This window comes from Leptodactylus fuscus, chromosome 1 (genome assembly GCF_031893055.1).
Source record: "Leptodactylus fuscus isolate aLepFus1 chromosome 1, aLepFus1.hap2, whole genome shotgun sequence".
Classification (NCBI taxonomy): domain Eukaryota; kingdom Metazoa; phylum Chordata; class Amphibia; order Anura; family Leptodactylidae; genus Leptodactylus; species Leptodactylus fuscus.
In genome coordinates this window covers 252,470,338-252,494,868 of record NC_134265.1, presented here as the reverse complement: position 1 = coordinate 252,494,868, position 24,531 = coordinate 252,470,338, and the positions used below count along the sequence as shown (strand labels likewise).

Below are 24,531 nucleotides of genomic sequence, written 5' to 3'. Positions count from 1 at the left end.
ACCCACTTTGTGTTGTCAGAGACCTGCACTCCTAAAACTATTAAGTGGGCCTTCCCGAGGGGCAAAAAAATTATATATGTGGGTATAAACTGCTGCTTGGGCGCACAGCAGGGCTCAGAAGCGAAGGAGCACTGCGCTTTATAGCTTTTGGGGTACAGATTTAGAGGGACTTTCTGGGTGCCATGTTGTTTTTGCAGAGCCCTGGAGGTGCCAGTAAACTGGAATTCCCCAAGAAGTGACCCCATTTTGTAGGGGAAATTTTAGAGTCTCTGCAAAAGTGCCATGGCATCCAAAAACCAAACCGTCTAAGTCTGTGCTCCAAAAACCAAATAACCTTCTTCCCTTCTGTGTCTGGCTGGGCCCTAATATCAGTTTATACCCACATATGACATTACGTACGTTATCCGGGGTACACCAGTGTCATATATGTGCCCTAATATCAGTTTATACTCACATATGACATTACCCCGGTTACACCAGTGTCATACATGTGGCATAAACTGCAGTTTGGGCACACAGCAGGGGGAAGAAGGGAAGGAGCGCGATGCGGCTTTTGGAGTACAGATTCAGATGTTTGGTATCTAGACGCCATGTCATGTTTGTAGAGCCTGTAAGGTACCAGAAAAGTGGATTCCCCAAAGGAGTGACCGCAGTTTGAAAACTGCACCCCTCAAAGAATTTATCAGGGGGTGTAGTGTAGTATTAGTATCCCGGACGTGACTGCACAGCGGATGGCGAAGAGGGAATATATAAGCGGTGCGGAGGACATTGCAGACACTAAATTCCCTACTGTACCCCCAGTAGCTCCTATGATTGGGGGAGTCACACTGGGGTCACTTTGGGGGTCACTTCTGGTATATTTTCCCTCATAAGCTGTAAATATGGGGTGTCCCCTGATATTCGCTTGCACAGCTTATACATTCCCTGCCTGCCGCACCCAGTTGTGTTCTAATGATTTGGCGATTTTGCGTGATTTTGTCTTCACATTGGTAGAGGCTATATTTTCTTTATTTTTCTGCTGACGTGGCCATATAAGGGCTTGTTGTTTGCGGGATGCGATGTATTTTGTAATGACACCATCTTGGGGTGCCTAAAACTTACTGATTACATTTTATTAACTCTTTTTTTGCTGGATTTAAAAGAGAAAAAATCAATTCTGGTATTGAGTTTTACCTTTTACATTTTTCGCCATGCAGCGTACAGTATAAGTAACATGTGACCTTTTATTCTGCGGGTTGGTACGGTTACGGCGATACCTCATTTATGTTATTTTTTTATGCGATACTAAGTCTGCAGAACAAAAACACATTTGGGGACATAAATCAGTGATTTTTGCATCGCCATCTTCTGAGAGGCGTAACATTTCTATTTTTCGCTTGACAGTGTTGGTTGAGGGCTTATTTTTTGCGGGACAACCTGTGCATTTTATTGGTACTATTTTGGGGTGCATATGACTTTTTGATCACTTTTTATAGCACATTTTGTAAGGTGAGATGGCGAAAAATCACTACTTCCGGCGGGTTTTTTCCGTTATTTTTTACCGCCGTTCACTGTGTACATTAAATATTGTTTCAGTTTTGTTGTACAGGTTGTTACGGACGCGACAATACCAAATATGTATTGTTTTTATTAATTTTTTGTGTTTTTTTTACATAATTCATTTTTTATAGAAAAAAGGGATTTTTGGGACTTTATAACTTTATTAATTGTTTTCAAATACTTTATTTTTTTTTTTTTACACTTTTTTTTTTACTTGTTCTTGTGTCCCTATGGGACACATGGATCAGTGAAGATTGCATCACTGATTCTCTACTCTAGACTGAGACACAGGCTGCAGTGACAGCCTGCACGTATCTCACTCTAGACACAGGAAGTGAGCTGTGCGGACGGGACAGCTCACTTCCAGAAGACGCCGGGAGCATCACCAGGTAAGTGAGTGCTCAGGGCTGTCTGGGGTCACTAACCAGACCCCAGACTACGTATTACAGATACCGGCACCCCCCGATCTCGGTCCGGGGGGTGCCGGCGGGGGGGGGGAGAGATCGCGGCACCCTTTGTTTGCGGTGGTCATGTTTGACCATCGCAATCAAAGGGTTAAAACCTCCGATCGGTAAAAGTACCGACCGGAGGTTATGGAAAAGGGTGATAGCTGTCAGTAACAGCTATCACTCAGTTCCGATTCCGCCCGCTCAGCTAGTGAGCGGGCGGAATCACCATGACGTAATATTACTTCATGGTGCGCGAAGTACCTCGCGTCCATGACGTAATAGTACGTCAAAGGTCGCTAAGGGGTTAATACTAATATACTATTCACGTAGGTCATCAGTATCGGATTGGGGCTGAGTCCAGGTCTCAGACCCTCACCAATTAGCTGATCTTGCTGCTGCTGGGCATCAGAATCTATATAGATGGATGGCGACAGAAGTCACACTGCTCCTATTCAAGTGATCGGGGTACTACAGCTCTGGTACTATTACTAGAAAAGGAGCAGCGGTACCTCTAGTTCTGTCTCTGTAGCTTCTGGTACCCAGAGGCTGCCAGATCAGCTGTTACTGCAGATGCAGAGGTCGCCTGTCAGGTCCCCAATGATTAGATACCAATGGCCGTCTAAACCACTTTAATGTTGATACATCTTTCCTTGCAGATTTTTCTCTTTGTAATATTTGTATTCTCGTTTTTAGAAGCGGATTTAATACATGCAGCAAAAGTTTACCGGGATAATAGACTGAAAGTGAAAGCAGAGTCGATATCTATGGATAATTGTAAAGAACTGCAGCGACTGACCTCAATCTACCGAGGTGGATGATGGATCACAGCAGTCTGCCTTGTATACATACTTTCTTCCCTGTAATATAAGAACTATACATTTTATCATGAAGAGGGAGAGAGAGAGCTATGACCCATCCATCAAGCTATTGTGGCTCATCTTTTAACTTGCTGATGCAACGTGAAGGTCACAGAATCCATCTTTTCCTTTGTTTTTATTGGTAACCAATTACAATGTGTAAAAACTATATAGAGCACCCTGAACATGACTTTTCCTGTGTTCATGGGCATCTTGTACATATGGCACTAAATTGTCTTGTATATAAGAGCTAATGAATTTATATGTGAAGTATTTGTTTTTTGTTTGTTTTTTGTTCTTTTCCAGTAACTCTGAAGAATCTCTGCACTGAAAAGTGTTTTTATTTTGGTTTTTCATTTTTTGGGGGGTTTTTTACATTCGTTATTTAAGCCTTCCTTGGCCATTTTCCCTTCCAGCTCATATTAAATACAAGGAGTTTCCAGGGTCCTTTCCTCTATGCTTCTGCTATAACCTTTTTGTCTTCTCCTGATACTAATATGGTCACACCCCATATGTGAATTGATGACCATGGGGTGAAAAAAAAACCTTTGATATAAGCAATTTGTTTGAATATCCATTGTCAGAATATGGTCTTTTTTCACTAGAGGACTTGGTGTACTTTTAGAAACCACATAGGCAGCAAATAACCAGCAAAACATACATGCCTACCTTTGTATTTTCTTTACTAACAGGATAGATATATAATGTTTTGTTTTGTTTTTTTTGTAAAGGAACCAGTTGTGACCAGAGGGGACCCAGCGTTTGTTACTGGGTCCCCACTGATCTCAATTTTTAGTCCTACTTTGACATAGAAAATGGTTGAAAATGTCTGCACAGTTTCAGTACATCCTATATTGTACCTGCCTCAACCAATGATTGGCAGAACAGACATTTTTTTTGTAATTTACTGTGTGCTAAGACTGAATCGGGAAGTAGAGTCTAGCAGGGACCCATGTAACAGCAGATGATTTGTGAGGTGAGTAATGCGCTTTTTTTTTTTTTTTTTTTTAACCAATTTTAACATTTTTCTAAAGGAAATTATAAAAAAAGTATCCTGCCTGACAACCAGTTTAAAAAGTAATTCAAATTAAAAGGGTTATCCAGCTTCCAAAAATGATTTGCAAATACACCCACAGTGGTAATAAATACTCACTGTTCCCACGTGCACCCTTTTCTTGGCTGTATTTTACTTGAGACGCCTTGTATCACTGTGTATTCACATGCAGTGAATCTATGAAAAAAACTACATTTTCCATGATGCATCTCCCTGCTCGCATTCTGTGTCCCCCTCCCTTCTCCACTCTCCTCTCCAATGAAACCACAGGTAATAGATCTCTCCCACATCTGAGGTCACATGATGCTCTGATGATTCGTTTGCATGCTCACTCCCCCTCAACCCTGTGAGCAGCAAACACAGATAGTGGGAGCAGGGAGATGCATCATGGGAATTGTAGTTTGCAGATTCACAGACTTGCTGCATGTAAATATCAGTGATCTAAAGAGTCTCAAGTAAAATAAAGCCAAGAAAATGGTACAAAGGGAACAATGAGTATAACTTTAGATGCTTAATAGCAAAGAGGGGGAAAAGCAGCTTGACTACAGTTGCTCCATTCCATCTACACAATGCCAATCCATCTTTAAGTAGATCATCATAATTTAATTTAGACGTGCCCCTAAGCATTTTTGATCATATCCAGAATATCTTCTACCTTTTGCTGATGTATTAACTAGCTTTTTACTAAAATTGAGTTTAGGTTCATAAAGCAACTGAAGACCAATCTAATTGTCATTCCATAAAGTAGATTATTATTAAAGAAGAACTCTGCATCAAGTGTTGATGTGGGGATCATTTTCCACTGTTGTACAATGCATTAAAGTTTTGTTTTTTTCGTTTCTTACAAGAGAGTAATACCATGATGATAATATGAAAATAAATATAGGGAAGAGTTATGAAAGCTAATGTAGAAGATGCAAATCTGGCTTTTGATTTTTCTTTTTCCTGAAGGACCTCTGAAATACAAGAGCTGGACTCTGGGCAACAGCTTCATTTTTCTTTTGCACTAGTTTGGATAAGGCTATGTTCACATGTTATGGTCAAATTGTGACAAATATGACCTTTATAAGTAATCAGTTATAATGGTGCTTTCTCATGACTTTGTCTCATATTTCATGTTACCATAACTTATTTTCCTATTTAAATACATAAAATATCTTTGTTTTGTAATGAAGTTAAATCAGATGTCCTTTCCAAGAAGAAAATCTAAGTAATGATCCAGCGCGGTTCGAGAGAGATGACACGTGGCAGAATTATTTTAGAAATATTTCCGCCAGTCCTGCTCATATAATTCACGTTTGTAGAAATCAACATGCTGAAATGTCACATGTCTTTCTAGCCACATGGCCAGGACTACATAGCTGAAGTTGCCTTGCTACTTTGACCTTTACTGGCTGTATCAGAAAACTGCAATATCCTTCCATGGTCTGCCATGTTACTAGGTACCCTTGTTGTGCCTTCAGCCCCCTCCCCTCCATGCATATGCAGCCATTCTGTGGCATCGAGATGCCACTTACTTCCATGTTATTCTATGCATTTCCTTATCCGTTTATTTAAGACGTAACCTAGCTATGTGTTAAATTTATTTTCACCAATGTAGCGTGTGAATACTGTATTCACTGACTGGGCATTAAAGGGATTTCATATATTCTAGAGTATATTTTGTACATACCCATACATTTCATGTAATGGTAAATGGTTTGACTCCTGAACAAAGTGTATCCCCTAAATATGTATAACCTCATTTTTGCTGGACAAAAATTCTCCCCATCACTAGAATAAAAGAGATTTCTTTTAAGACACCCACTGAGTGGTCTGCGGCCCGTGTCCAACTTGTGACTCTCAGCAATGTTTTCAGTTGTTTGCAGACACTGATGTTACTACCTGAGCAGGAATCGTATGATATGGTTCACTGTCAGCAGTAAACTGTAGAGGCCAGTAATGGAGGCCTTTCCTATGGAGGCCTGGTAGGGACATTCATAATCCATGACAGAGACTGGCAAGAATAACCTGGGTTATATGTTTGTACACTGTCTTTGAATAAAGCATATGTGTCAATTCCATACGTCTGTCTTGTCTCCTTCAGATTTATCAGAGGTTCTTCTGTACTATAGGCTTATTAGATCTTTTTTTAGGACTGGCTGCAGCCTCTTGTTTTTCATAGTGTGATAATTTCTTATGACAACTTGTCCATTTTCCTACTGGTATTTTATTTTCATGGATTTAGTATTCTTATGCAGGGAAGCAATCTGTATCCTAACGGTTATAACTTCCATTTGTTCATATTAGAACCATCTTTCCCCCTCCTTTTCCACTTATTGTGTGTGGTCGGGGACGAAATACCTCTATAAGGAGGAGCTGAAGTGACACAGACATTCAATAGCGCAATATACAGTGAAACCACTCCAGAAGACCAATCCTTTGAGAAGACCTCTCTCCCCCTACACCCCCCCCCCCCCCCCTCTTAAAGACCAGCCTTTGTAAGCGACCACCCCCTTATCCAACAAAGGAGTATTTTTTTTGAGCAAAATGTCAGTTGGATCCCTGTTAAAAAGTCCACACGTTAAGACAAATATGAGCTACATAACTGGAGAGCAAGGGGCTTCACAGGAGAAATGTGCCAGAATCATGCTGGAGCAGAAAGCCCATAGTCAATGTATAATTGCTATTACAAAGGGACATTCCATTTGTCACTTGAGGGGCTGAGCATGCATGCCAAAAACCCTAATTTTCTAGGAATGAGACAGGAGCTTTCCTAAGTATCACAGTTTCAAGGGATACCATGCTAGGGACTAGGAATGAGTGGGGTAGCCATGTTCTGGAGCACAATTTTAAAGGGGATACCATACTGGGAACTAGAAAAGAAAGGGGAACCATGCGGAGGGCTGCCCAAGCACTTACCCTGGAGGCATCAGGAGCTGCTTTCCATCCCCCACCAAGCACAGGTCCGCCATCTTGGATCACCACACGGCAGCCTGTACACCACTCTGGCCTTGAATATAAGTGGAGTTCTTGCACATACACAATCTATACTGGTGGTACTGTAACATACCACAGGTCTCACTGTAGCCAATTACTGTGTAAGTGCCCACCTGCAATAGGCCGTTGAGTAATATACATATATATGTGTATATATATATACACACACACACACACACACACACACACACACACACACACACACACACCCCTGTTTGTGATTTGTTGGTGTCCTCAAAGCATTTTTACCGCATGTTAATCCACACTCTTACATAACCAAACCTTACCCCAGCAAAACTTGCAGCCGTCCTCTTCTTCGCCACCTAAGGAGGAGGTAAGGCCAATAGAATATACCCACATAGACGAGATTACTCTGCTAAATATTTTTTCTGCCTGCATTCCCATGCCCACTCCGGAATCTTACTTGAACCATGCCACCTCAATAACAGAGGAAGTATCCTGTTTGATTATGCCACTGTTTGACAAAGGACTAGAGCTTCTTCACTCCTCCATAAACGCTGTGCTATGACCACAAAGTAAAAAAAAAAAAAATTGCACATGACATGAAAAATCACAGTGTTACAAAATAAAGTGATTCCCACCTTGGAACAAGATATCCCATAATGCAGAAACACTGAGACAGCTCAGTTGGAGGATTTGGAAAACTGTAGTCAGAGAAACAATCTAATATTTGTGGGCATACTAAAAACCATCTCTGACGACAACCTGATGGCCCTTCTGAAGGAAGATTTCATCAAAGCCCTCAGGCTGCGTTCACACGGAGTTATGTGGTCAGGAAACTGACTCAAATTCCTCCTTCTAAAAACGCCTCACCATACAGTCCTATGGTGCAATTCCTGACCAAAAAACTCAGCCGTAATCAATCACAATATGCGGACAAACAGCAAATCATATGAGCGGTCTCAAAAATGACAAAATAGCCATAAAACTTAGCTTGTAATAAATGGATTTTTTTTAAAGTATTGTATTGTATTTCTCCATTGTGGGACTATTAAAGGAATATCTTATCTTATCTTATATGATCCAGATAAAATGTATCATAGTAGTGTGGGAGGAGGAGTGGGCTCACAGAGTAGTAGTGTAAAGCGCCATGGAATTATATTATTAATATATTATTATATAAGGCATCACTTCTACTGCTGTCCTCTTTTTCTTTCCAAAAGATAAATACATGAGGAAAGAAAACTCTTTGCACCCTGAAAATGGCATACTGCAGGCAAGTTATCTAGGACAAAATCTGTCCCTAAATAAGCATTTTCTAAAGTAAACGCTTATATCCCAATGTTTTTCCCCAGCTCCAGCACTGTAAGGCTTCATTGCTAACCTCTGAGCCACCGTGTTGCTCGCAGTTACTACTTCCATATTGATATTTCTAGTTAACCACAATGAGGACACTCTCTCTCAAGCTCCACTGAGCTACAATGCAGGCTATGACCCTAGCTATGACCCACATAGCCCATTTCACATGGAGTTATTTGGTCAGGAAAAATCCGCTCAGGAAAATTCCTGAGGCGTTTTTTTGAGGCGCTTCCTGGAGCGTTTCCTGAAGTGTTTTTTTGAAGCGTTTTCCACCTGAAAAATTCAATGCAAATCAATGGCAAGTGGAAAATCCACCTGGCGTTTTTTGAGGCGTTTTTTGTCAAAAACACCTCAGGAAATGCCTCAGAAAAAACGGTAGCGGTTTTTCCGCCTCCCATTGACTTGCATTGAATTTTTCAAATGTGGAAAACACCTGAAGAATGGACATGCCGCTTCTTTTTTTCTGCTAGTGGATTTTTCTGCCAGTGGAAAATCTGCTAGCGGAAAAAAAAAAGGTTACATAGGACTGTATGGTGAGGCGTTTTTTTGGAGGAGGATTTTGAGGCGGATTCCTGACCAAATTCCTGACCAAAAAACTCAGTGTGAACACAGCCTTAGTGTGTTACTTTAGGCTAAAGCCCCACGGGCCGTATCGGTGGAACTAAAGCGTTGCAAGAAGAACCGCTGCGTGAACACATTGTGGTTCTTTCCGCAGCACTTTTAAGAGAAAGTTCACAGAATTTTCCTCTGTGACTTTCTCTTCACATTATATCTACGGGAAAGCCGCCGGCGTTTCCGTAGATATAACTGACATGCTGCGATTTGCAAAGCCGCAACGGCTTTGCAAATCGCAGCGGGGACACACTGCGATCTTTTCTGCAAAGTGGGGATGGGATTCGCATGAATCCCATCCACTTTGCCTGCACTGTACAACGTCGCGATTTTTCCTGCAGCGTCTCCGCTGCAGGAAAATTGTGGGCTTTCCAGTCCATGGGGCTTATTGCTACTCTGGAGATAATGTTATAACTAGTGCGTTTTCTTTCCCAAAGAAATCATTTGCTTTTTCCAAATTATATAAAAATGCTATTACTTCTTCTGGTCCCTGCATCTTCCCCTGGGATGTGATGAGTCTTAAACACAAGAAGGTGCTGGCCAACTCAAATGCCATTGACCTTACATCATTTATCTACAAGAAACCCACTTGAAACAAGGCTCTGGGGTACCTTTAAAGGCACCATGGCAAAACACTTGCTGAACGGTCAATTATAGTGAGGTCAGTGAGGTCTCAGTAGTCAGACCCCCACCGGTCAGGAATTTATCTTGTATCCTAAAGATAAATGTTTCGTAGCATAACCTCTTTGAACTTTTTTAGTTAATTTTAAATATATTACTATATGCATTCTATTTTAGGAGCATTTATTTGTAAATTCCAAGAGCAATTACTGTATTGATATTTGCTTTTCTTTTGGTTCAAGCAAAGAGTTGCATTTTTTTAGTGCTGTTAGAAAATTTTTAAGTGAGGTCCATATTAGGTCCATATTATATAAATTGTGAAAAGGTGACAGGTGAGATTCTTTAAGGTCACTATATCTCCCTCAGATTCCTCACTTATGTGTGGTAAGTGAGGTTACAATTCAGGTAAAACCTTAGCTGTGAGATGGCTTCTTGTGTTAACCTACAAAGGAGGAGCCTTCAAGCACAGGTAGGAGCTGGGTCTCATTAAAGGCCTATAAAAGGTTGCCAAGACCACTGTCCTAGGGGTGAGAGGAGGAGCTGGGTTCTGTGGCAACACTCTGAAAACTGGCGAGAGTCTGGTGTGTACAGCTGCCATTGTTTTTGCCCTGTGTGTTGACTATGTGGCTGAAGCAAGACAAACATACAATTAGGGTATTCTCTGTATAGTTATTAGCTCAGACGAGCAGGATTTCTTGCACTGTTTTGCCTGAAGTTATGGCTTATTTTGTTTTACTGTTTTAGCAAAATAAACGTACAGGGTGAAACCCGTTTATACCTGAATTTTTGTGTCTGTTTCTGTCTGGGTCCACTGCTGCTACCTATGAGCCTTTCCTCCCACAACATATACAGTGATGCAGCAATCAGTTGGTTGTCCAGGGCAATGTCCTTTATTTCAATGGCCATGTATTATATTTTGCATATATGGGTGACCCATATCTTGTTAAAATCACTGTTTTTTGAGCATACATCAGGGTAGTGTACAACTGTCAGTTACTTTGTCTGCTGGCAGTACAGATACAAATTGTAACTTAGAGGTTGTTCAACTCATTTTTATTAATGACCTGTTTTCAGGGTAGGTCATGAATAAGACATTTATAGGGGGTCTGACACCGAGCACCACTGCTGACCAGCTGTTTGACGGGACTGCAGTGCTTGTATGAGCTCCATGACCTCTTTTCTGTATACCATGTGTTTCATAGCAGCCATGCAACGTGATTACAATCTAGTTCCTTAGAAGTAAATGAGGCTGTACGTACATTGCACGTCTGCTATGAAAAAAAACAAAGTGAGACATTGTCAGTATAAGAAATGCATTGTTTCCCAGACTGGAGTGAACGTGTGAATTCAGCCTTGCTCTATATTTGGCCTTCTGTTTTTGAGTTAAACACTGAGGTGGATGCAGAAGAGACAATATATAGAGTAACCACCTTACAGAGTAAAGCCTCTGACGCTAGGTTCACACCTGCATTCAGGTGTTCATGGGGTCCGCTCCTTATCCTCCAATCTCCCTATAGATTTATATTGTACAGATTTGATCAGAGGCAGAAACAGGCACATTTCTTTAATAAAGTTACAAAGTTTGTTATCTTCTCCTGCATTATGGTTTCATGAAAACAAAAATAATTTTGTTACTTATGGATAGAGCTGCAAGGAGAGTTGACTATCTCTTTTTTTAATATACTTTGAGGACAGTACTACTGTACAGGTGTAGTCTGGTAGATCTGAACAGTATAAAATCCTATGAAATAAGCTAAGTAAAGGTTTGTATGCACATAAGCTAGTCCTTTCTTCCATGACCTCTGGCACTAGTCAATGGCGTGAGTTAACGCATGCGCTATCTGGCGTGCGGTGAATCCAGTAGGTGGCGCTGCCTGCTGTGAGTATGAGGCACCACATGTTGCGTCCACGTCAGAACAGACGGGTTATATAATTAAGGTTAACACTCCTGGAGCCGAGGCAGCGCCACCTACTGGATCTAAGACACTTACACAACTCCTTTCTGCCCTTAAAACAGATGGCCGCTGGAAACCACAGGAAGACGAATGAGTCTGAGCGAGTCACGTGACTTCCTGTCAGCTGATTGCAGTGTTGATGTTGGAGGAAGGTGAGGTAAGTTGTGGAGGGAGTTCGGCTCATGTTATCGCTTATATTAGGGTTATGCATAGTACACATAGTTCTTGTGCCGCTCCCTGTTACTATGCCGGGGCTAGCGATTAACGGGTTCACGTCCCCCCTCCGCCTATGGCTTACAGATAAGGAGGAGAAGCAGTTCCTGTTTTGTCAGCAGCTGTGCCGTGAGCTATACAGTGACTGAGCCGCAGGATACTTGGCATGCATTTACACGGGGCAGGTAAAACTGCATCAAAAAATCCCGCATACAGTTTTGTTTTTGATTTTGGTGCTGTTTCTTAATTGTAAGGCTGACCCCCCCCCTCCCCCGATAATTTAACATGTTTTACCTGTACATCAAATCTGCACCATAAACAGCACCAGAACCTCATGTAGAATCTGTCAGTACAGTTCTGATGCAGTTTTGGAGGGGTTTTCCAGCTTTAGAGTGATTTTTATACTGATGATAGGTCATAAGCGGTATTCACACTGTCGCCGCTGTCCGGCCTGGGGTTTTTGTCGTAAACTCTAGGGAAACTGGACAGGGGGACGGCTTGCCGGCGGTCAGCTTTAAAACTCATTCATTTGAATGGGTTTTTAAAGGTGACCGCCGGTGTCTGGATGCGGCCTCTCCGCCTGGAAGTCGTTTTTTTGTTGCATGGACGCAAAGTCTTGCATGTGGTATTTTGTGTCCATACAAAAAAACAAAAAACTTTCCAGCTGGAGAGGCTGCTTACAGACATTGGCGGTCACCTTTAAAAACCCATTCAAATGAAGCCGTCCCCTGTCCAGTTTCTCCGAGGTTTATGACGGAAATCCTGTGGTGGACAGCGGCGGCAGTATCTGATCAGTAACCAGACTGACATCCGAAACCCACAGCAATCCACTGATCTGGCTATGTCCTGGCATCGGAAGCCAGTGCCATGATGGGATCTGAGGGCCTGAAAATCCCTTCAACTGCTTCTTATGAATGTTTAACTTTGGGTAATAAATCAGTTAAAAGATGATTCAGCAGAGGAGAGAGAGGCTACAGACCAGGCCATGATATGATCAGTTTGACCAATTTGCTTCTGGTCTGTAGTGCTTATGCTTGCAGCACTTTTCTTTCCGCATGATTCATGCAGACACTGATTGAAAAACCACATGAACCCCATTATAGTCTATGGGGTCTGTGTGGTTTCTTGGCAAACTGCTTTTAAATGTGTATAGGTTTCTGTTCGGGGGGTCGTCAAGCAGACTGAACGGAATGCGAAAGCAGATGTGAACCTGGCCTAATAAAGGAGACAGGAAGAATAGTCACTCTACTCTAAACATCTAACAACTATGTTTATATACAAAACTATAGTGTGGCCAACTTTTGATCCTTTTGTATTAACTGTATTAAACGTTTACCACCTTTGCCTAGTTATCACATAAGTCTTACGCTGGGTTCACACAGGCGCCTTAACTCCGTTTTCAGGTTTCCGTCTTCTGCATGCAGAAGACGGAAACCTGTCATGCTGAGTCCGGCCATGAGCGTTTTATGCTCTCCACAGTGAAACCGGTTTTTTAAACCAGACACAGAATACTGCATGTCCGACTCTGTGTCCGGTTTTAACCCCTTCCCGCCGATGGCATTTTTTGATTTTCGTTTTTCGTTTTTGACTCCCCTCCTTCTAAACCCCATAACTTTTTTATTTCTCCGCTCCCAGAGTCATATGAGGTCTTAATTTTTGCGGAACAATTTTTTCTTCATGATTCCATCATTAATTATTCTATATAATGTACTGGGAAGCAGGAAAAAAAATCAGAATGGGGTGGATTTGAAGAAAAAATGCATTTCTGCGACTTTCTTATGGGCTTTGGTTTTACGGCTTTCACTGTGCAGCCAAAATGACATGTCCCCTATATTCTGTGTTTCGGTACGGTTCCAGGGATACTAAATTGATATGGTTTTATTTACATTTTGACCCCTAAAAAAAATTCCAAAACGGTGTTAACATTTTTTTTTTCTAAAAGTCGCCATATTCCGACGGCCGTAACTTTTTTATACATAGGTGTACGGGGATGCATAGGGCGTCTTTTTTTGCGGGGCCGGGTGTACTTTTTAGTTCTACCATTTTCGGGAAATGTTATTGCTTTGATCACTTTTTATTCAAATTTTTATTAGAATTAAAACAGTGAAAAAACGGCGGTTTGGCACTTTTGACTATTTTTCCTGCTACGGCGTTTACCGAACAGGAAAAATATTTTTATAGATTTGTAGAGCGGGCGATTTCAGACGCGGGGATACCTAACATGTATATGTTTCACAGTTTTTAACTACTTTTATATTTGTTCTAGGGAAAGGGGGGTGATTTGAACTTTTAATACTTTTTATATTTTTTTATATTTTTTTTTACTTTTTTTTTTTTTATTTATTTTTTGCATTTATTAGACCCCCTAGGGGTGTTGAACCCCAGGGGGTCTGATCACTAATGCAATGCATTACAATGCTAATGCATTGCAATGCATTGCAAAAAATCATCATCTCTTTTGCAGGCTGTATACACCAGCCCGCAAAAGAGAGAATTTGCAGACCGGCTGGGAGCCTTTAACAAGGCTCCCGGCTGTCATGGCAACGGGGGGTCGGCCCTGGAGCATGCTCCAGGAGCCGGCGATCCCTGCCAAAATGGCGGCGCCCATGCGCCACCGGGAAAATGGCGCCTCCGGCGCCTTTGACAGCAGCGCCGGAGGGGTTAATGCCTCCGATCGGTCCGGGGACCGATCGGAGGCATCAGAGCCGGTTGTCTACTGCTTAAAGCAGTAGACACCCGGCGGCTATGACGGCCGCCCGGCTCCCGGGCGGTCGCCATAGTTACAGACCCGACACGCGCCGTACTATTACGGCGCATGTCGGGAAGGGGTTAAAAAACTGGTTTTGCCGCAGAGCACATAAAACGCTCACCGGCGCACACGGCCGGAGACTTTTCAAGCCCATTCAAATGAATGGGATTGAAACATGCCGGCAGGTTTCCATCTCCTGCCCCTGTTTTGTGCAGGAAACGGAAACCTGCAGAACGGAGTATGGGCGCGGATGTGAACAAGCCCTTAGGGGGCGTTCATTATACCGTTGGTGACCATCAGTAGTGTCCATAGTTGTTGTCCGTGACAAGATTTTGGAAATGGACACTAGCTGAACCGTCAGAAATCCTTTTAAAATTTCCATTCTTTTTAATGGGATTTTATCATGTGTCTGTTAATACCTAATCCATCAGAAGTTAATTTTTTTCCAGCAGACAAAAAATCCTACATGCACGACTTTTGTGTCCGTTTGAAAAAAGTCTTTTTATGGACAGCAAGTGTCCGAGAATTTTAACATTGAAGTCTATGGGCAACAGCCTTATAACGAACAGTAACTGATAGCCATCAGTTAGGGCAGGCATGTCAAACTCTGGGTACCCCGAGGGCCACATGAGTAACAAGAGGTTGTTGCGAGGGCCGCACACAGCAGCTAATGGCTAGGGCCTAGGGGACTGATCACTAATACCATGCATCGCAAAAATCCTGCATTTCTATTGCAGGCTACATAGAGTAGCCTACAATAGAAAGTATAGAATGACAGGCTGGAGCCTCACAAGGCTCCCGGCTGGCAGACACCATTATTGTGTTGGAGTGCTGGGGAAGGGGGGGCTGGGGGAGGAGGGCTTCTGGATGTCTGGCCCTTCCTTGGGCCTGAGGACTGTTTTTTTCCCACCCACTTGCAATTCTTGCACTTGGGGGTTAATAGGAGCACTACAGACTGTAATGCTCCAATTAACCCCCAAGTGAAAGAATTACAAGGTGGGTGGGAAAAAAAAAAAACAGTCCTCAAGCCCAAGGAAGGTTCAGACAGACATCAAAAAGCCCCCCTTCCCCAGCACTCCAACCCCCCCCATCATCATAAATCTAGTATTTATCCCCTATCCGTAGGATAGGGGTTAAATACTTGAAAAATCACAATTTCTTCTGCAGAAGCCTACCTGCTTCTGCTCTTCAGCCTGCGCAGCGGTCTTGTGAGACCGTGTAGGACGCAGGCACACGTCGGGTGCGGGCCTGATTACGTGGCCACGTCACCCGGCGTGTGGGGAGGAGGGGGCGGATCGGAGGGAGGAGGAGGCAGAGTGGAGGGAGGAGGGGGTGGAGCGGAGCAGGCAGGGAGACCTGCTCTCTGTGAAGGGTGAGGGGCGGCCGTTGGAGCAGCTCTGCGTCCAGCAGGGCCACCCCAATCCACCTCTCACTTTCCTTGTACATCTGCGGCCCGCACAAAAGTCTCAAACTTTTTGTCTCTAAAGTTTAGAGACAAAGTTTGAGACTTTTGTGCGGGCCGCAGATATGCCTGTAAAGGGCCGCATGCGGCCCGCGGGCCACATGTTTGACATGCCTGAGTTAGGGTATGTTCACATGGAGTTTTTTACAGGCGGAATCTGCCTGTTGACTTCACTGCACTCATTACTATATAACACGTGGTTTGTGTCCATCAGTGAGAAAGTCTTTACAAATGTACTGTATTTTGAAAAGGTGAGTGTAGTCTCTGATCTGTCTTGAGTGCAGTGCATCTTATACATCTTTAATATACTGGAAGCACATTGGGATCTGTGTACTTTGTATCACTAACAATATGTGAAATCTCTTTTCTACAGGGTTTCTGGTGACTGTGTAGAGGAAACATGGCTGAAGTAAGTAACCAAACTGTACTGTACATTTATTTTCTGCTACACAATCTGGTGTTGATGGTTTGTATGGAGTCCATTCTCACTATAATGTGTACACTGGTTTAATTTGCATTAAAGCGGTTCTCCAAGACTGGGTTCTCCTTTGATCTGCTGTAAGCAGGAAACAGATGGTTTAGTATACTGTACAGTGACTCCTCTCCCACTCATTTCACAACAGCTGACTGGTGGTGGTGCTGGGTGTATTGATGACCTAACCTAGCTTTTTTTTTTGGGTTGTTGTAGATTGTTGCATTTTTATTTATTTTTTTTGGACCAAAGAAAGGAGTGGATTGACCAGAAGGGAGAAGTATAAGTAGTCCTTATATATTTCCCATTCCTTTTGTAAGTTTTATTGGCTTTGAATCAAAAAAACCACAGCAAAATCTGCAACCAAAAAAAGCTGCGTTTCCGCAACGTGGGCCTTCAGCCTTAAAGGAGTTTGGGGTTGTCTTCAATGAGGAGCAAACTGCCTTCTTCCCCTAACCATCATTACTTCTACTTGTTTATTTACATGTCATTCTGCCAGGAGTAACAGTAAACTTGCAAACAAATAGCCGAGAAAAACCCAATTGAAATTCCTATAGGAAATCCCGGAACACTGGACTGCAAATCCAGGTTATAATGAAACTTAAAATGTCCCTGACAGAGTGAGAGTTAGAAATCTGAGTGTTAGAAATGCTGCTTGTTGTCTGTGACTAACATCTCATCAACAATAATTCAAGCAGTCAGATGTAGATACAAGTACTGTACATAGTACACTTTAAAAAAAAAAATATATATATATACACTCACCGGCCACTTTATTAGGTACACCATGCTAGTAACGGGTTGGACCCCCTTTTGCCTTCAGAACTGCCTCAATTCTTCGTGGCATAGATACAACAAGGTGCTGGAAGCATTCCTCAGAGATTTTGGTCCATATTGACATGATGGCATCACACAGTTGCCGCAGATTTGTCGGCTGCACATCCATGATGTGAATCTCCCGTTCCACCACATCCTAAAGATGCTCTATTGGATTGAGATCTGGTGACTGTGGAGGCCATTGGAGTACAGTGAACTCATTGTCATGTTCAAGAAACCAGTCTGAGATGATTCCAGCTTTATGACATGGCGCCTTATCCTGCTGAAAGTAGCCATCAGATGTTGGGTACATTGTGGTCATAAAGGGATGGACATGGTCAGCAACAATACTCAGGTAGGCTTTGGCGTTGCAACGATGCTCAATTGGTACCAAGGGGCCCAAAGAGTGCCAAGAAAATATTCCCCACACCATGACACCACCACCACCAGCCTGAACCGTTGATACAAGGCAGGATGGATCCATGCTTTCATGTTGTTGACGCCAAATTCTGACCCTACTATCCGAATGTCGCAGCAGAAATCAAGACTCATCAGACCAGGCAACGTTTTTCCAATCTTCAATTGTCCAATTTCGATGAGCTTGTGCAAATTGTAGCCTCAGTTTCCTGTTCTTAGCTGAAAGGAGTGGCACCCGGTGTGGTCTTCTGCTGCTGTAGCCCATCTGCCTCAAAGTTCGACGTACTGTGCATTCAGAGATGCTCTTCTGGCTACCTTGGTTGTAACGGGTGGCTATTTGAGTCACTGTTGCCTTTCTATCAGCTTGAACCAGTCTGGCCATTCTCCTCTGACCTCTGGCATCAACAACGCATTTCCGCCCACAGAACTGCCGCTCACTGGATGTTTTTTCTTTTTCGGACCATTCTCTGTAAACCCTAGAGATGGTTGTGCGTGAAAATCCCAGTAGATCAGCAGTTTCTGAAATACTCAGACCAGCCCTTCTGGCACCAACAACCATGCCACGTTCAAAGGCACTCAAATCACCTTTCTTCCCCATACTGATGCTCGGTTTGAACTGCAGGAGATTGTCTTGACCATGTCTACATGCCTAAATGCACTGAGTTGCTGCCATGTGATTGGCTGATTAGAAATTAAGTGTTAACGAGCAGTTGGACAGGTGTACCTAATAAAGTGGCCGGTGAGTGTATATTGTATTATATGAAATGCTGAGTACAGACATGTACAGGCTGTGAAGAGGGATCGTCCCTTCCTCTTTCCAATCACTGTTTGAAAAGACAAGTCCTTAGTCTTCCCACTCATTGTGAACCTTTGTTGAATGTAACGAAGGACAGATCTTCCCTAGTAACAGGGATTAAACAATAAATTAACCAAAAGGGACCCACCAAGTGACAGAAACTTTATAGATCTTTTTCAGGCAAAAAAACCCCGTAACATTTCTAAATGAAGTACATTATATTTTGGTCCAAAATCACATGCTCTATTAAATTGAAATTAATTTGTCTGATACAGTAGTGACCATTTTAGGTGTCATTGACAAATTTCTGTAAGGGAAACCATTTGTTTGAAAAGCCCATGTAAACTGCTAATTTATTTATTCTAAAATCCCAAATAATACTTGAGGTGTGACTTGTCTAAATAGAGGCATTTTCTTATCTGAAGCATTATTGCCATATATGTAGCATAAGTGCCAGGTCTGCCTATCAAAAGAACGGATGCCACTTAGCATTGGCAAATAGGGGCAAAACCAGGCATTCTGGAACCTGCCATCGTATTCATTATTACTTACCTCTTTTTTTCTTTTTTCTAGGACTTGAGAAGGTTCCTGTATAAAAAACTTCCAAGGTATTTTATTTACTTTGTTCTACATATGACAGCTGACCACTATGTAGCAGTTTCCCTTTAAGAATAGTATATTTTGGGCTTGGCTAAACATATTTGGCATCAAATTTATGAATGACTCTGACTTTAACCCCTTAATGACAGGCTCAAAAACCACCTTAGGCTGAGGCCTCACGTTGCGGAAACGCAGCTTATTTTGTTGCAGATTTTGTTGTGGTTTTTTGAGCCAAAGCCAGGAGTGGATTCAGCAAAAGGTAGAAATATTAGAACTTGCTATGTATTTCCCATTCTTTTTGTAGCCGATCTTAGGTTTGGCTCAAAAAAAAAAAAAATTCTACAATAAAAGAAGCTGTGTTTCTGCAACATGGGGCCTCAGCCTTAAGGACATGGGCCCATTTTTCAAAACTGAAATATATTAATTACTTTGAGATGCTTTAACTTAGCCAAGTGATTTTGAGAGTTTTTTTCATGACACGTTCCACTTAATGTTAGTGGTAAACATTGATGGCTATTTTTTCCATTTATTTATATATAAAACAAATATGGAGCAAAGTGCACTGATTGCTCAGCAATGGCGCGAGATAGTACAATTCTATCTGTACCACAATCGGTGGAGCAATGTAAATGGTGAAAGATAGTTGAAAAGTTCTTTTCTAATAACCTTTTAATTGTTGTTTTTCTAGTGTTGAAGGACTTCATGCCATCGTAGTGTCAGACAGAGATGGTGTGCCCGTTATTAAAGGTAAGAGACAAGGATGTATATTCCGTTATTTACATTTAACTGAGCCCTCCATCCAGCTGCACAGGAACTGCTTCATCTACAAGGCCAACTTCATGAATCGTAATAGCTATGGGCAGCTGTAGACACCGTTATAAAGACATGGATGTCATAACATTACTGAAACCTGGCTCCAGGAACTATATCTGCAGATCCTGGCTGCATGGCTTCTTGGGCTTGTTTATTGCTAATTTAGTTATGTCTAATTTTAGTAAGTCACTTTGGTCAGGTTTATATGATGAAATAATGGAAATAAGGCCTTAGTGATATCCGTGTTAGACATTGGTGTCTATTTCGTTCTTCCTCAGTTGCGAGCAGTGCCTTCATTCTGTTTAACTAAAAACTCTTTTTATCTTCTTGTGAACCTTATTTCACATGTAAAAGGTGTAACTCGCATCTCAAGCGCATCCACAAATTAGATTTTAGAAATGTTTATACATATCTTCTGACTACATTTCATTTTTTTTCCTGTATAATCAGTGGCTAATGAGAACTCTCCTGAATATGCTCTGAGGCCGTCTTTCTTATCTACATTTGCTTTGGCCACTGACCAGGGAAGCAAGCTGGGACTGTCCAAGAACAAAAGCATCATCTGTTACTATAACACTTATCAGGTAGGTAAGGTTGTAGACCAAGTACAAGTGCATGGATATCAGGTGCAAAAGAGCAGGATGTACTAATCATACTCTCAGTTCTCTAAGGCCTGTTGAAAGCATTCTGACCATCACCTCTCCTCTGCATTTGCTTTTCCAATGTATTTCAGTACAGAGTCTAGAAATTCCCCTGTGTACTGTTTTGTGAATAAAATGCTAGTGCTGCTGTGTGTCCAGTGCTCCAATCACTTGTATGAGGCTATGGGGACAGCAATCTCTGGCAGCTCCATAAAAGTGAATGGGGTCACACAATTTCTTGAGTGTTTCATGTACATGTCACACACAAGGGAGCTTTTGGTCCTCTGTTCTCCTGATTGACGTGGAGATGGGAAAAGTGTCTTTCATGGCACAACCACTTCAAAAATGCACATTTCATAGTAAATGTCATCAGAATTGCACTTTGTTTGTGTTGCTGTATATTTATTCTAGCTAATCCCATCCACAAATTGCAGAAATACATGTACAGTGGAAATGCTGTTGTTTCCAAATCCTTTGTGTTTTTGGAAACTGCAGCATGTCACTTTTATACCTACGGAAATGCTGGCGGTTTCCCTATAGGTATAATTGAAGCAAAAAGTCAGAGTTTTCCTCTTCGGACTTTCTGTGAATGGATCCAATGGATCCATGTCTGTACTATGTTTTTAAATTTTTGAAGTAAAAGTTATATTTTATATATAATTGGGCATGCTGGAGTAATTTTTTGTTTTTTTGACTATTGCCTACCCCGTGAAACAGTCCGGGGGTTTCTCCGTGCAGCCTATTTACTCGTATTATAGATCCAGTAATACATATACAGGTCATTCCATGGTGGTCAGAGCTGCATATATTCTGCTTTATACATGTTCCTAAAGTGACTGACATGAAATACAGCTGCATAACAGGAGATAATTCACTATATGACAGACTATGTCCTGAGTAATATCTGTGCATATGCTAAGTCCGTTATAAGACTGCATGGAAGACACATGGATAATATTCATGTGCCGCCCTTGCCTCTACAGCCCGAGTCATTTTTATCAGTGACCTGTTATAATTTTTGCCCCAAACTCACGCCATAGAAATTGGTCAGTTTGCTAGCACACACTGCCCTGTGCATGAATCCTTAGATGAAGCCCACACTTTACAGAAATGCAGCATTTTTGGGGCTGCTGTAATGCAGTTTGTCAAAACCTGTTTGTTTTATTCTTCTAGCAATTAATTTAATGGAGAGTTTTTCTCAAAAGCTGCATGTTATTCATGTCTGCAGAAAAGCTGCTGTTCGGTTGTAATTTTCTTCTTCCAGTCTTCCCCAGGAAAAAGTTGAAACCCAGGGATGACCTGAGTACCGCACATCTATGAGGACCTGAAAGTTCCTCTTAAAGTTTTTCTGGGATTGAATTTTCCTCCCATCCCAGCCTCCCCTGTATTTTTTTTTTTTTTGACTGGAGCGACTCTTTAAGCATGAAGGCAAGTGGAGATTGTATAAGGATTGCTTCATTCCTATTTTTGTGTTTCAGGTTGTCCAGTTTAACAGATTGCCATTGGTTGTGAGCTTCATAGCTAGCAGCAATGCTAACACAGGTGAGCATTTGTTCTACAGATTTGTTTGACATTCATTTGTATGATTTGCATGTCTAGCCAGATGAAATATGTTCTTGCTTGCACACTAAAGGCATATATATATTGGGCCTGTGTGCTGTTTGAAGTTTGAGTGAAAACTATCTGAACAGAAAGCAAATGATTATTATTAATCTGTCCCAATTCCCAGTAACTGGCGAGACGCTGATAAATATTTGTGCATGGCCAAGTTTACACTTTCAGTCCAGCTATCATTTCACTAATAGGAGACTTTCAATACCCAGTTATGCCCCCTGTCACCCTTTTGACATAATATTATGTAGAATATCTCTTTACAGAGGATATACAACCTTTTGTTGTGCTGTTGTTGAAACAATATGACAAAATACTTCTAAGGGGTGCAGCTGATTTTCAGGACTTTTTGTTTATTTTTTTCTCCCAGGAACTGTTTTTTTTTTTTTTTTTTTTTTTTTTTTTATAGAAGAATTGATGGGTTTGTAGGCATCAATTTGAAGTGTAATGTACATATGTAGTATTTGAATTAGCAAGGAAATGCAGAGAAATAGGCCATTCTGTGAGTTGTCAGCCCTGTTTTAATAAATAGTTGTATTCCCCAGGGTCTAACAGTTCTAGGGAATCTTTTCCTAGACCCTCCTTGTTCCTCCTCCTAGAAGTTTTTGAATAAAGTGACCACTAGGAGTTAGCATTGCTTTGTCTAAAGATTGTATTCCTAAACACTTCTGACCATGCTCATTAGACAGTGACAAACGTTGTAGGGATATACCAAGAACTGGTAGCCCCCAGTTTTTAATTTATTCACACATTTCTAATAGGAATAACAGAAAAAACACCAAGAGATAGAGCTTTTAGAAATGCTGATTGAGAATTCTTATATTATGGGGAACACAAATGTTTACTAAACTAGAACAGACAAGTCCAAAGAACATCCTCTTTAACACTGAGACCATGCCGTACAGAAAAGCGGCATTTTTTGCTTCATATATTGCTGCTAAGACTGATGTCAAAAGGAATGGGAAATATAAAGTAAACACTCCACCATTCTGCTGATTCCACTCCTGGCTTTGGCTCAAAAAAACGTAGCAAAATAGTTTTTCTGAGGTTATAATGTTGGCGGCTTGTCTTTTGGAAGGATACTGTTCCTGCCAGTGAGCCGTTTGATAGTTCTGTGGCACTGTAGCTTGTATCTTGCCACTTGTATTTACCAGGTTACCCCATAGATTTTCTTCCAGCATCCTGCTTCAGAATAGGGCAGGCGGGTAGATGCAGATGAGCATTGCAAGTGTCAGCAATGTCTTATACTGCTGCAATTACTTTACGCAGAATTCTGGTTTAAATAGTGGCATACATTATAACAAACCGAGGTTTTAAGTGGTTGTGTAGAGCACAATAGATTGTATACACATAAAGTGCATGAGCAAGAACTAATAATAAAGCTGTCGATTAATGTATGTAACTAGGAATAACTGTGTAAATGTTATGTAAAAAAATATGTAAATTTGTTGACTAATTGAGGATTTTTTTGCCTACAGGACTAATCCTTAGTCTAGAAAAAGAGCTTGGTCCCTTGTTTGAGGAGCTTCGGCAAGTGGTGGAAAATTCTTGATCTGTACGGTCCTCAAAATAAATCATGGAATTTTGCAGCGACAAAGTTGCCTTTTTCTGAGCAATGGGAAGCTTAGCCCTTGATATAGTTCCGGCTATGGAAATTGGAAGAGTTCATCTTCTGTACTTGTAGCTTGGGTATGTCAACCTCCATCTTTTGGTGTTTACCCAACGAAAGAGCTACCAGATGTCATGGAGATGTATCTAGTTGTGGTTACACTGGGGTTAACTGACTGATTTCTTACATGGCAAAATATCTGCAAATAAATTGTATATTGACTCCGTAAGAGGCATCCAAGTGCATCAGTTATCATCTGTATTGCTTTTGCTAACTCAAACCACATTAAAATTAAACCTTCTCAATAATCTCAAGTTGTTAGTCATTTTGTTGTATTTCTGTACAACACTGAGCAATCTCTATAGGCACCCTAATAACTACAGAAAATACATATTTATCAATGGATAGTCATTGTAAGCCTTTTTGTAACTCTTCAGCTGCTCAATTCCCCAACCATAAGCTTCTGTGGGCGACAACTGTAACCTGATGTGTGTGGATTTCCCACTGAGTAAGAGAGTGATCAGTAAGGGAGGTTGCTAACTGGAGAAATAGGTATTTTTCTATAATCAGATATACCCGTATTTTATAGACTATAAGGGAGCCTTCACATAGAGTAAACGTGCGTGTATTTTTGCAAAAATACACGTGTAAAAATAAGACTCCCATTGACTTCAATGATATTTTTTACACGTGTAAAAATACGCCTGTAAAATGTCATTGATGTCAATGGGAGTCTTATTTTTACACGTGTATTTTTGCAAAAATACACGCGCGTTTACTCCATGTGAAGGCTCCCTCAGGTGCACTTTTTCCCCCCTCAAGTTTGGGAGGAAAATGGGGGTGTCTTATAGTTCAAATGTATTGCCCCACTCCTGCCACCACTGCCTTCCTGCAGCGGGAATTCCTGAAGTGGCATGATGCTGCGGGCCCTGGGCGCGAGGACACT

The 24,531-nt window shown here is 41.6% G+C and overlaps 2 protein-coding genes across 3 annotated transcripts in view; both read left to right on the top strand.

Moving 5' to 3' along the window:
- The window catches only part of DNAJB14 (DnaJ heat shock protein family (Hsp40) member B14), a 31,422-nt gene extending 25,460 nt beyond the window's left edge, over positions 1-5,962 (top strand). Inside the window, exon 8 of the mRNA XM_075285854.1 lies at positions 2,682-5,962. Coding sequence (XP_075141955.1) covers positions 2,682-2,806 — 125 coding nt within the window. The 3' untranslated portion in view covers positions 2,807-5,962. The remainder of the gene's footprint in view (positions 1-2,681) is intronic.
- Positions 5,963-11,454: 5,492 nt separating this feature from the next.
- On the top strand, positions 11,455-23,894 carry LAMTOR3 (late endosomal/lysosomal adaptor, MAPK and MTOR activator 3). Of its 2 annotated transcripts, none has more exons than XM_075265248.1 (7): positions 11,455-11,543; positions 16,184-16,219; positions 18,885-18,919; positions 19,600-19,658; positions 20,175-20,308; positions 21,844-21,907; positions 23,455-23,894. In XM_075265248.1, exons 2-7 carry the CDS (start codon positions 16,211-16,213, stop codon positions 23,526-23,528), a joined length of 375 nt encoding a protein of 124 aa, XP_075121349.1. In that variant the 5' UTR covers positions 11,455-11,543; positions 16,184-16,210; the 3' UTR covers positions 23,529-23,894. The 2 variants fall into 2 exon arrangements, with proteins under 2 accessions (XP_075121349.1, XP_075121358.1); XM_075265257.1 differs by lacking the exon at positions 11,455-11,543 and adding an exon at positions 11,763-11,784.
- The last annotated feature ends 637 nt before the right edge of the window (positions 23,895-24,531 follow it).

Bases quoted from the DNA above. Each gene is read 5' to 3' on its own strand.
- LAMTOR3 (XM_075265248.1), top strand. The intron at 19,659-20,174 runs GTAAGAGACAAG...CTGTATAATCAG, and splicing joins TGGTGTGCCCGTTATTAAAG to TGGCTAATGAGAACTCTCCT. The intron at 20,309-21,843 runs GTAGGTAAGGTT...TTTGTGTTTCAG, and splicing joins GTTACTATAACACTTATCAG to GTTGTCCAGTTTAACAGATT.